Raw genomic sequence first — 13,125 nt, forward strand, 5'->3', positions numbered from 1 at the left:
GCTCCCCATCCAACCTGATAGAGATTGAGAGGATCCGTAGAGAAGAATGGGAGAAACTCCCCAAATACAGGTGTGCCAAGCTTGTAGCGTCATACCCAAGTAGATTTGTGCTGTAATCGCTGCCAAAGGTGCTTTAACAAAGTACTGAGTACTTACAGTACCAATCAAAAGTTTGGAAACACTTACTCATATTTTATACAATGTAAAATAATAGCGAAGACATCAAAACTATGAAATAACACATTTGGAATCATGTAGTAACCAAAAAAGTGTTAAAAAATATATAGATTTTAGATTTTAGATTCTTCAAAGTGGCCACCCATTGCCTTGATGACAGCTTTGCACACTCTATTTAGACCCCTTGGGCTCTGAATACTTTCCGAATGCATGAGCATAGGATGAAAAATATTTCTTATGTGGAATTTTCGACACAATTTGTTTACATAGTTCTGATGATTATGTTGAAATTTGACTGGCGTAACAACCTGTGAGTCAGGTTAAGTCGTTGTATTTAAGTTTAAGTTTTACTCTAATTTTAATGTTTACAATGCTGGTTGAAATAAAATGAAAATAGTACTTGGTTGATTACGTTTTACTAATCCAAATGTATTTTCTATGTAGAGTCCACGTCACAATAGGTTGACAAATGACATTGAAACAATGTTGATTCAACCAGTGTGTTCCCAGTGTGAATAGGCTATTAAGGCATGAATGTGAGAATTTAAATATTTAATTGATGATGTTTTAATTATTAACCATACCAATCTACAAGACAGTAATTCAGGTGTCTTTATCCTCATTGTAACGTAGCGTAATAACAATATTACTGAAAAAATAATTTGACTAATAACATAATACTTACAGTTCATAGAAATGATGACTGACAGCTAAGCTTTGCGCATGAAGGTAACTTGGAGTTGACACCAACCTACTTTTACTTACAGTAACTTCCTACTGTACATTCAGTTCCATATTTACTTTGAGGTAACCGAAACGGCCGCTATAGGCCTCCACCTCCATCCACCACCATGCATCACTCAATCAACTAGTCACTCATCCTCTCTCTCTCTCTCACTCTTTTTCTCTCTCTCGTTCTCTCTCTCTGTCTCTCTCTCTCACACACAGACACATTTTCTAAGAATCTTGATGATGGAGGTATTAATTTAAATTAAATGGCCCTAATCAATATTCAAAATCAAATAGAGGATGAAATTCAATCAAACCTGCACTGCGGAAATTGTTAACACTGTTATTACACATATTCTAAGCAATGCAAAGCAGTTGACTATATTTACTGGGTTAAACTAATGGTGCTTTTTCAACAGCGCAGGAACCATGTGTTTTTTCCCACAGTGCAAGTTTGATTGAATCCTACCCTACTCTTCGATTCCTATTCGTGTGTCATTGTCCAGTATCTTCACTGACAGGGCCTGCCCATCTCTGGCTATGGGGCTATTTCACTCTCCACGGTCCTATACTCTAAAGCCAGGGAATGGCTCTCCTGTAGGCTGTGAATGGGGACTGGGGACAATTGTAGTGGTGGCAGGAGCAGGACTCAATCATCATCACCTGCTGGTGGATCATCCTGCCCTGGGGGCAGCGGAAGGCCATGTTGACAGTCCTGGTGTGGTAGGGGCTGCAGCAGCGGCCTTCCAGACAATGCAGGCCACAGAACCGGAACCTGTAGGCCCACGTGCTCAAACAGCCCTGGTGCTCCAGATGAATGGGCACGGGAGACCTGAAGCTACTATCGCAGGCACCAGTTCCCTGCAATACACATAACAGTGGACTTCAATTTAAAACATTGAATGATTTTAAATGATCTCTTACTTCAACTTTTAGTTGATCAACATGGACTTTGAAATATTAGGACATTTTGACAACTCTCCATACAATTCTTCATGATGCAGTTCTTCTGATGGCACACATGTATGGTCAATTTATGGTCAATGCTGTATCTAAGTAAAGGTACAATGTAAATTATATCAGTAATTCATCCCATTTGCCAAAAAGTGAGGTACAACAATGAAAGCAAAACATTTCTAATGGCCAAACTGTCCACCCACCTCAAGTGGCAATCCATTCTACCTCATCTAACCACGAAAACAAAATGGCCAGACAGCAGTAAGAGTATTTGCAAAGTGTTTGAGAGTGTTTGAGGTGAAGAAAGGCGGAGACCGCTGCTCCCACTCACCACATGCGACCTGCTGCGAGGCACGGCAGTGGCCTGGCATGGCCTGACTTGGCACAGTCTGGTTTGGGTCTGCAGGCGGCAGGCCCGGTTCTTGTTTGAGCTGCGGGTGGAGACACCTGGGCCACAGCTGCTGGAGCAGGGGCTCCAGTCTGTGCTCTGCTCAATGCAGTTGGAGTTCAGGCCCTGGCCCTGAGACTGAGCCCCACCACCATCACCACGAAATCCGTGACGCACCCTCTCCCTCTCTGGTGGTTTCTCCACTGGGTAGTGTTGAAAGACAAGGGCAATGTGCTGCTGTTAGTCCATTTGTATACTCATTGGGTTTGTTATGTTAGGATATTGATATGGCTATGCTATTACACACAAAGGAAATGTTATGTGCAGTTCTTGTCCATTGAATATGAATATTGTGGTTTTAAATGCTTAAATATACGTGACTTCTGGATTCAATACAAACTGCCTATTTGTATGATGTAACTACTCCTTGCACACACATGTCTTCAGTTGAAGCATCAACCGGTTAGCTACAAAAAAGGGTAACACTTTACTTGAAGAGGGTATCCGTACATAAGGCATTCATAAAACATTAATGAAACCATTCATAACATGTGTTAAGAACGTTGTTATTAAGAACGTTTTTTAATGATACTGTAACATTCATAAAGCTGGTATTTCATGAAGGTATAATGAGTGTATCAATTAAAGGGTTACTCCAAAACGATAGTCTACCTGTTATTAATAGTATTAAAAACGATTCCATGATGTTATTTTGCCCTCTGAATTGACCTGTGTAAACACTGCCATGCAGGTTCAATTAAACTGCACCCTTTTGTCAAAAAGGCAATAGTGGAACAAATAAACTGCACACTGCTCTTGATAGTATCACTGGTCTTCGTCGTAGCTCTGACGAAGGCTGTGAGGCCGATACATAAAGCTTATTAAAGATCAGTGATACATCCAAATTCCTCTGTGTTGTGCCTTAAAGATGTTTTATCCTGGCAAACAAGCAGTAAATTGCACTGCAGCACCTAAGTTACTTCAAGACTTTAACGTCACACCAAATTGTTGCTACATATTTTCCACATTTTGACCAAGGGATCCAAGGGATTCTCTATTTTGTTACTGTGATGTGTAACTCAAAATTATCCATTTGTAGTTAAAGGAATTCTTTGGGACTTTGGCAATTATGCCATTTATCCACTTTCCCAGAGTCAGATGAATTTGTAGATACCATTTTTATGTGTCCAGTATGAAGGAAGTTAAAAGTAGTTTCAAGAGACAATGCTAACTAGCATTAGCGCAATGACTGGCATGCTAGCAGATACCAATAGACTTACAGTCATAGACTTCCAGCGCTAATGCTAGTTTGCATTGGATCGTGAAACTACCATACTGGACACATCAACTTAAAAATGGTATCCATGAGTTCATCTCTCTGGGGAAGTAGATAAAAGGCATCATTGCCAGAATCCCAAAGTAACCCTTTAAGTATTTAAAAGAAAAGTAAAAGAAAATGAAAGAAAAATACATCTTTATTTTGGGACCACTTTATTTTAAATGTCTCCTGCAGATTAGCTGTAGATGCAAAAAAACATTACACTTTGACAACCTGTAAAGTTTTTTAAAATATTGTTCTTGTAAACCAAATGGACAGACAATGGAAAGTTCAGCTTGATTGCCAACTTTAGTTCTCCTTTCAAAATGTTTGCACAAGGTAGTTACAGTATTCAGTTGGGAGGCGTTGTGGAATTTGTCCATGCGAGGCGAGCAGGGTTGAAGAAGAGTTGCTTGCAAGGGTGTGAGGCATTCCCGTGTGAGGCATTCAAAATGTTATGCCTCGACTTAACCCTCAAGGTTGTTGTGTACTAATTTTAAATGTAATTTAATTTAATTTAATTGTTGTGTCCTAATTTAACCGAATCATGATTTATAGGACACCACAATGTCAAGGGAATGTCGCAATTGTCACGAGTGAATGACCCCAGCATCTTGGAAATTGATTGCACATATTGGCAACCCAATCTCACAGTGTAAGACATTTCGCGTCTTTAGGACAAATTTCATATATACAGTGCCTTCAGAAAGTTTTCTGACCCCTTGACTTTTTACACATTTTGTTACGTTACAGTCTTGTTCTGAAATTGATCAAATCCTTTTTTCTCTCATCAACACACAATATCCCATAATGACAAAGCTAAAACAGGTTTTTAGAAATTTTTGCTAATTTATAAAAAAAAATAATAATGAAATATCACATTTACATAAGTATTCAGACCCTTTACTCTGTACTTTGTCAAAGTACCTTTGGCAGCGATTACAGCCTCGAGCCTTCTTGGGTATGGAGTTACAAGCCTGGCACTCCTGTATTTGGGGAGTTTTCTCATTCTTCTCTGTAGACCCTCTCAAGCTCCGTCAGGTTGGATGGGGAGCATTGCTGCACAGCAATTTTCAGGTCTCTCCAGAGATATTAGATCGGGTTCAAGTCAGGGCTCTGCCTGGGCCACTCAAGGACATTCAGAGACTTGTCCCGAAACCACTCCTGCATTGTCTTGGCTGTGTGCTAAGTCCCGTTGTCCTGTTGGAAGGGGAACCTTCACCCCAGTCTGAGGTCCTGAGCGCTCTGTATATTGCTCCATTCATCTTTCACTCAATCCTGATTAGTCTCCCAGTCCCTCCTGCTGAAAAACATCCCCACAGCATGATGCTGCCACCACCATGCTTCACCATAGGGATGGTGCCAGGTGTCCACCTGGGGTGAAGCTTGGCATTCAGGCCAAAGAGTTCCATCTTAGTTTCATCAGACCAGAGAATCTTGTTTCTCATGGTCTGATAGTCCTTTAGGTGCCTTTTGGCAAAATACAACCAGGCTGTCATGCTTTTTACTGAGGATTGGCTTCCATCTGGCCCCTCTACCATAAAGGCCAGATTGGTGGAGTGCTGCAGAGATGGTTGTCCTTCTGGAAGGTTCTCCCATCTCGAGGAACTCTGGAGCTCTGTCAGAGTGACCATTGGGTTCTTGGTCACCTCCCTGACCAAAAAGTGCTTCAACAATGTACTGAGTAAAGGGTCTGAATACTTACAGTGCCTTGCGAAAGTATTCGGCCCCCTTGAACTTTGCGACCTTTTGCCACATTTCAGGCTTCAAACATATGGAAGAGTGGCAAGAAGAAAGCCATTTCTTAAAGATATCCATAAAAAGTGTTGTTTAAAGTTTGCCACACGCCACCTGGGAGACACACCAAACATGTGGAAGAAGGTGCTTTGGTCAGATGAAACCAAAATTGAACTTTTTGGCAACAATGCAAAACGTTATGTTTGGCGTAAAAGCAACACAGCTCATCACCCTGAACACACCATCTCCACTGTCAAACATGATGGTGGCAGCATCATGGTTTGGGCCTGCTTTTCTTCAGCAGGGACAGGGAAGATGGTTAAAATTGATGGGAAGATGGATGGAGCCAAATACAGGACCATTCTGGAAGAAAATCTGATGGAGTCTGCAAAAGACCTGAGACTGGGACGGAGATTTGTCTTCCAACGAGACAATGATCCAAAACATAAAGCAAAATCTACAATGGAATGGTTCAAAAATAAACATATCCAGGTCTTAGAATGGCCAAGTCAAAGTCCAGACCTGAATCCAATCGAGAATCTGTGGAAAGAACTGAAAACTGCTGTTCACAAATGCTCTCCATTCAACCTCACTGAGCTCGAGCTGTTTTGCAAGGAGAAATGGGAAAAAAAATTCAGTTTCTCGATGTGCAAAACTGATAGAGACATACCCTAAGCGACTTACAGCTGTAATCACAGCAAAAGGTGGCGCTACAAAGTATTAATTTAAGGGGGCTGAATAAATTTGCACGCCCAATTTTTCAGTTTTTGATTTGTTAAAAAAGTTTGAAATATCCAATAAATGTCGTTCCACTTCATGATTGTGTCCCACTTGTTGTTGATTCTTCACAAAAAAATACAGTTTTATATCTTTATGTTTGAAGCCTGAAATGTGGCAAAAGGTCGCAAAGTTCAAGGGGGCCGAATACTTTCGCAAGGCACTGTATGTAAATGTGATATTTCCGGGGGATGTTTTTTGTTTGTTTTTGCTTTGTCATTATGGGGAATTGTGATTGAACTGATGAGGGGAAAAAAAGTAAAGGGGTCTGAATACTTTCCAAATGATATTATTTTTAGTTTTTTTTACTATTTCTCCATTTTATCTTTTTATTTTATTCACTTTGAGATTATTCTTGTAAAATGAAAAAAAATTTTTTTTACTATTAATCATTCCTAATCAGTATTTTTTCATATTTTTGCCTATCGAGTACTGTACCTGCAGCCATAGTGTCTGGGTAAATGTTGTTGTCCAGGCTTTCACAGACCCACTCCCTGCAGCACCTCCCAGGCTGGCGCACTAGCTGAGGGTTGGGGCAGTAGGCTGCGGCAGGAACCTGTAGGTCATCGCTGCACAGTGGCACACAGGTCACCCCGCCACCCAGGCAGTGGCACAGCTGTGCACACGACTGCTGGAATGTCTGGCCCTCCTCGAAGCGCATGCCGTTCAGTTCACATCCCAGCATGTTCTGGCCTGGTCACAGAGAGAGGAATAGATGGGTAGACAGATGGGGAAGTGAGAGAGTGAACTTTTTTAAAGTAAACTCAAAAAAAGAAACGTCCTCTCACTGTCTTGTCTCTCTGTAGCACTGTCTTAGGCATCTCACAGTACGGACATTACATTACATCTGCAGTCCTCATGCCTCCTTGCAGCATGCCTAAGGCACGTTCACGCAGATGAGCAGGGACCCTGGTCATCTTTCTTTTGATGTTTTTCAGAGTGAGTAGAAAGGCCTCTTTAGTGTCCTAAGTTTTCATAACTGTGACCTTAATTGCCTACCGTCTGAAAGCTGTTAGTGTCTCTAACGACCGTTCCACAGGTGCATGTTCATTCATTGTTTCTGGTTCATTGAACAAGCATGGGAAACAGTGTTTAAACCCTTAACAATGAAGATCTGTGAAGTTATTTGGATTTTTACAAATTATCTTAGAAAGACAGGGTCCTGAAAAAGGGATGTTTCTTTTTTTGCTGAGTTTTAGGTGAAGCGGATCAAAACAAAATCAAATCACATTGCATTACTCGTAATGCGCTGAATACAACAGGTTTAGACCTTACAGTGAAATGCTAATGTACAAGCCCCTAACCAACAATGCAGTTTAAAAAATATGAATAAGAATAAGAAATAAAAGTAACTAAAAGTAATAGTACTGAAAGATCAGCAGTAAAATAACAATAGCGAGACTATATACAAGGGGTACCGGTACCGAGACAATGTGCGGGGGAACCAGTTAGTCGAGGTTATTGAAGTAATATGTACTTATAGGTAGAGTTATTAAAGTGATTATACATAGATAATAACAGAGAGTAGCAGTGGCGTAAAATGGGGGGGATGCAAATAGTCTGGGTAGCCATTTGATTAGATGTTCAGGAGTCTTATGGCTTGGGGCAGAAGCTGTTTAGAAGCTTCTTGGACCTAGACTTGGCGCGCCGGTACCGCTTGCCGTGCGGTAGCAGAGAGAACAGTCTATGACTAGGGTGGCTGGAGAATATGACAATTTATTTGGGCCTTCCTCTGACACCGCCTGGTATAGAGGTCATGGATGGAAGGAAGCTTGTCCCCAGTGATGTATTGGGCGGTACGCACTACCCTCTGTAGTGCCATGCGGTCAGAGGCCGAGCAGTTGCCATATCAGGCAGTGATGCAACCCGTCAGGATGCTCTTGATGGTGCAGCTGTAGAACCTTTTGAGGACCGAGTACCCATGCCAAATTTTTCAGTCTCCTGAGGAGAATAGGTATAGGTTTTGTTGTGCCCTCTTCACAACTGTCTTGGTGTGCTTGGACCATGTTAGTTTGTTGGTGATGTGGACACCAAGGAACTTAAAGCTCTCAATCTTCGACCACTACAACCCCGTCGATGAGAACGGGGGCGTGCTTGGTCCTCCTGACTCAGGAGTCAGCTAACCCGGAGTCCAATCAATGAGACGGAGATTGGAGATGTTGGTTAGAGCTCCATTGCCCTATAAAAAATAATCACAACATTTGAGTTTGCTATTTCTAAGAAGCATTGCCTTATGTGAACCATGCCTCGAACAAAAGAGCTAAGATTAAGACTTGTTGACTTGCATTAAGCTGGAAAGGGTTAAAAAAGTATCTCTAAAGGCCTTGATGTTCATCAGTCCAATGTAAGACAAATTGTCTATAAATGGAGAAAGTTTAGCACTGTTGATACTCTCCCTAGGAGAAAGCTCAATGACGTTAAGAAGAATCCTAGAGTGTCAGCTAAAGACTTACAGAAATCTCTGGAACATGCTAACAACTCTGTTGACAAGTCTACGATACGTAAAACACTAAACAAGAATGGTATTCACGTTTCAGTCAGAGTCCTGATTTCAACCCGATTGTGATGCTGTGGCATGACCTCAAGAGAGCAGTTCACACCAGACATCCCGAGAATATTGCTGAACTGAAACCTTTTTGTAAATAGGAATGGTCCAAAATTCTTCCTGACTATTGTGCAGGTCTTATCCTCAACTCCAGAAAACGTTGAGGTTGAGGTTATTGCTGCCAATGGAGGCTCAACCAGTTATTAACTCCAAGGGTTCACATACTTTTCCCACCCTGCACTGTGAATGTTTACACAGTGTGTTCAATTTAGACATGAAAACGTATAATTGTTTGTGTGTTATTAATTTAAACACACTATGTTTGTCTGTTCTTGTGACCTGGATGAAGCTCAGATCAAATGTTATGACCAATTTATGCAGAAATCCGGGTATTTCCAAAGGGTCCACATACTTTTTCTTGCCACTGTATGTGGTGTCAAATCTAGGGTGAAGACATGTGTACTAAAATAACATTTGAGTCATTTAGCAGACACTTATCCAGAGTGCATATATTTTTTTACTTTTTGAACACTTCTAATGGCTTCCTTTAACATCAATGTTGCAATACTTGTTGTATCCAACTGGATGTTGTGGGATTATTACCCATGGCTGCCATTCCCAATCCTAAATAACTTAAGTTCTTGGCTATTTTCCTATTATTTATGGCCATGAAATAGAACATTCAACATACATCTTAGTCAAAGATTTGCTGTGCATGAAAACTGGGATACACTCTTACATCTCACTCCATTTGAGTTCTTATTATCATTACCATGATCACATAATGGAAATGTTTTGAGGCTTTGTACAGTATTTGTACCCTGCAAAGTTGTCGCCTGGTCCCAGATCTGTTTGCGCTGTCTTGCCAACCGTCTTGTAGTTGGATCTTACAGTTGGCAAGATACCACAAACAGATATATCTCACAGTTGGCAAGACAGCACAAACAGACCTGGGACCGGTTTAACAGGGTAGCGCTGTACTCACTGACACACTCTCCAGGACCACCGGGGTAGCTGGCGCTGTAGTCACACTGCAGGCCCTGCTGGCTGTCACACACAAACCTCTCCGTGCAGTCTTCGCCCTCCTGTCTGGCGCACACCTGGCAGCAGCGGCACCCATCCAGCACCGTGGACACCCCCAAAGGGCAGCGTGGTGCGGGCCAGGGGCAGTTGTGACACGGGCCCCCGCATAGCTGGCAGCACACCTAACACATGTGGGTTGACAGTAGGATGATTAACTGCAGTAGCGTTTGTGAATCAAATGTGTGTGAGACTGCAGTTTTCACCGGTAGCCTTTTGTTGACTCTAGGGGTTAAGGCTTTTTTGTCTATGACTGTACTATAAATGTTACTGTACTTTGTGTGTATTTGTTTGTGTAACCTGTAGGGTTCAAATCCTTACAGCTTCCCCAAATCTCAATTGGAGGTATTCCGGAATCAGCAGGGAATAAACTGCAAGGGAATCGTCTAACCTGGGATTTTTTAACCATGAACATCATACAGGATATATTGCACACATATAATGCACAAAATAACGTATGCCGGACATTCATAGCATCACTTAAATGTTTGTTGAATCTTAATTTGATCACTTTTTTTCACTGCAGGAAATGCAGATAAGCTTTGTGATTTAAATACACTCACTGAAACCCAGCACTATTAACAGTATTGCACTTTTTTCATGTAGCCTAATTGTTGTTCAGCTAATAGCCTAGCTAATAGCCTAACCACCAATCAAGCAACACTATGGACTAAACATTCACATCCTGTTGATGCAGGATTATTTTGCTGCGACAATTCTGGTAAAATACTGCCCTCTTGCAGTGCAAACGCATTGCACTCTTTACAGTGCAAACGCAAAGCCCTCCTGCATAAACTCCCGCCTTACCTTACCTTATTGTTGGCAAATCAACGTGCATCGATGTATTTATTGGTGTATAATTGATGTGTATCAGTGGTGTTAGGTGCCGTTTAAGATGAGGGAGAACACTTATTTTTTATGAGCATGGCCTTAATTCTATTACAGCATATTGGATGAATGTCATTCATATTCCATTCACCCAGCTCAATGTAACATCGACAGGTTTAGGCTACAAATGTACATGACACTTTACCCATCATGAGGTTGCTACAACTTAGCCTACGAATGAAAGTTTACAGCGCAGGTGCACATGTCTACAGAAATGTTTTTGTAATCAAGGTGACAGACAGTGACACATTCAATACCACCTTGTATACTCATTCCTGCATCTAATTTATCTGGGGTGTAATCATTAGTCCAACAGTTGCAAACAAGAGTTTCGATTGGACAAATTCAAGTATGTTTATCCCCGTTTCTTTCTATTTGCTTCCGTTTAAGAAACGTTTTTCAACTGAATAATAATGTATAATTCCTTCTCACATTTACGCGCTGTCTCTCACCTTTTCCATTCACTTGTGGACTTCAGGGCACAACACAACAGCTGTCTGTGACCAGGCAAAGAAACCTTTCCAAGCCAAACATTCATACCATAACCGCAAACCACTCCACACAGCCTACATCATTGTCACCATATTAGCTAACGTCATAGTCAACATAGCTACTAGAACTAAGGCATTAGTAAACCTGCTTCAATCATGCAGTACAGTGTATAGTCAGCAAGCAGTTTAGCAGTTACACCTTCGGGCCCTGGTGGCAATAAATTAATAAAACCAAAAGCTTACCTCGACTTGGAAGAGTTTCAACGTTGAATAGCCATAGCCAGCTAGCTAACATAGCATCCCTTTCTGTTGGAGCTGGATGTTTGAGTAGGCTAAACTAGCTAGCTGCATTCACTAGCTATGTAAGTGAAAGTGAAAAAAATACAACAAAATATAGCTAGCTTTCTATCTCTCTTTCTTGCTTCTGTCGTTCTCTCTCTATGAGTCAACTACTCACCACAATTTATGCACTGCAGTGCTAACTAGCTGTAGCTTATGCGTTCAGTGCTAAATTCATTATCTGATCTTTTGTTTGGGTGGACAACATGTTAGTTCATGCTGCAAGAGCTCTGATAGTTTGGAGGATGTCCTCCGGAAGTTGTCATAATTACTGTGCAAGTCTAAGGTATGGGGTGAGCACCATGTGCCTCCTCGTTTTTGTATTGAAGTCAATGTACCGAGAGGAGGACAGAAACTAGCTGTACCCCGGCAACACCATGGTGCTACCCCAGAGAGTGCTGTTGAGGCTACTGTAGAGCTTAATTGAAAAACTATGTGTTTTAATCAATTATTTGGTGACGTGAATATATTTGGTATAGTTTTATCTAAAAAGGATAACTTTTTAATTGTTTCACTATTTTTATTTTACTGAAATTCACTGAGGAGAATGGTCCTCCCCTTCTTCCTCTGATGAGCCTCCACTGATAGTGTATATGGATGTTTTTTATTAGTATTGATAACGTTTAGCATCAGTTTGTGAACCACCATATTCACTTACCAAAAACAAGTGCATACACTATGCTGCAAACAAGTTCATCATCCCATGACATCCCTCAAACATTAAATTCCATTTCTTATCCAAAATATCACAAGCTTACTTCGGCAAATAAAAGATGTTTGACAACTTGAATTCTTGAGGAAATTCTCGAGCTTGTCAACCCTCACCTGAGTGATGATACACAACAGCAGGGAACCAAGGAGTGTAGCATCTCTTCGGTCCATCTTCAAGGGTTAGCCAGTTCTCTCTCGCTCTCTCTTGTCTCCTCAAGAAAGCCGCAGTGCCATTAATGCTGTGTGTTAGCAAACTGCCTGCCTCTGTCCATTCATTTATAAAGTCTGCCTTCTGATGTCACAGACGGTGGACTGCAATGTAAATAGTTACTGGACAGGAATCAAAAATAGTTGTAATTCCACATTCCTGTTACCCATTTCCTTAGTCTCACGCTCTCTCTCTCTTTCTCTCCAAGCCAAGCACTTTTTCCAAAGACTTTCATGGCTTTTGGGGGCAGTTTAGACTGAAGTCCATATACTGTGTATTGACGTGGTGAATTGTGCTTGTGATTGGTCGTGGCTGAGTTAAATTGTCTGTATTTCTTACCGGGATGATGTTCCTGCTTTGACCTGGTGTTTTGTTGGCACTGTGGAATAGACAGAGGTTCACCAAGGTAACTTCTACTGTATGCCCAAACTTTGGTAAGAGTGACTTTTAGTCCCTTGTGACAGACTTTAACATTTAAATATGAGACGGCGAGATTCTGTTCTGGGTGTCGAGTTTAAGCGACTCTCAACCACTACAAGTACAGCTGAAGTGTTCAAGCATTTCGCTACACTCGCAATAACATCTGCTAACCATGTGTATGTGACCAATAAAATTTGATTTGATTGGAGCTATTTTCACTGTGATGAAACTTGTGGTTGTTCTAAGGCAACAGCTTAGCCCTCAGAAGCCTGTAGATATGTGTCAATAATTAGCACACGCTTGCCTATGTCTATGTATTGCATGTGAAAAATCTGCTATTGTTGTCTCAATGCACCACAG

At 41.3% G+C, this 13,125-nt stretch overlaps 1 protein-coding gene across 1 annotated transcript; it reads right to left on the reverse strand.

Moving 5' to 3' along the window:
* Window positions 1-1,479: 1,479 nt before the first annotated feature.
* Window positions 1,480-12,308, reverse strand: LOC135526757 (CCN family member 5-like). Its single transcript, XM_064955393.1, has 5 exons — window positions 12,252-12,308; window positions 9,614-9,833; window positions 6,519-6,776; window positions 2,195-2,460; window positions 1,480-1,767 (listed from the first exon to the last, which is right to left on the reverse strand). The coding sequence occupies exons 1-5, from the start codon at window positions 12,306-12,308 to the stop codon at window positions 1,480-1,482; spliced, it is 1,089 nt and encodes a 362-aa protein (XP_064811465.1).
* Between the last annotated feature and the right edge of the window lie 817 nt (window positions 12,309-13,125).

Source organism: Oncorhynchus masou, chromosome 5 (genome assembly GCF_036934945.1).
Source record: "Oncorhynchus masou masou isolate Uvic2021 chromosome 5, UVic_Omas_1.1, whole genome shotgun sequence".
NCBI classification, from domain to species: domain Eukaryota; kingdom Metazoa; phylum Chordata; class Actinopteri; order Salmoniformes; family Salmonidae; genus Oncorhynchus; species Oncorhynchus masou.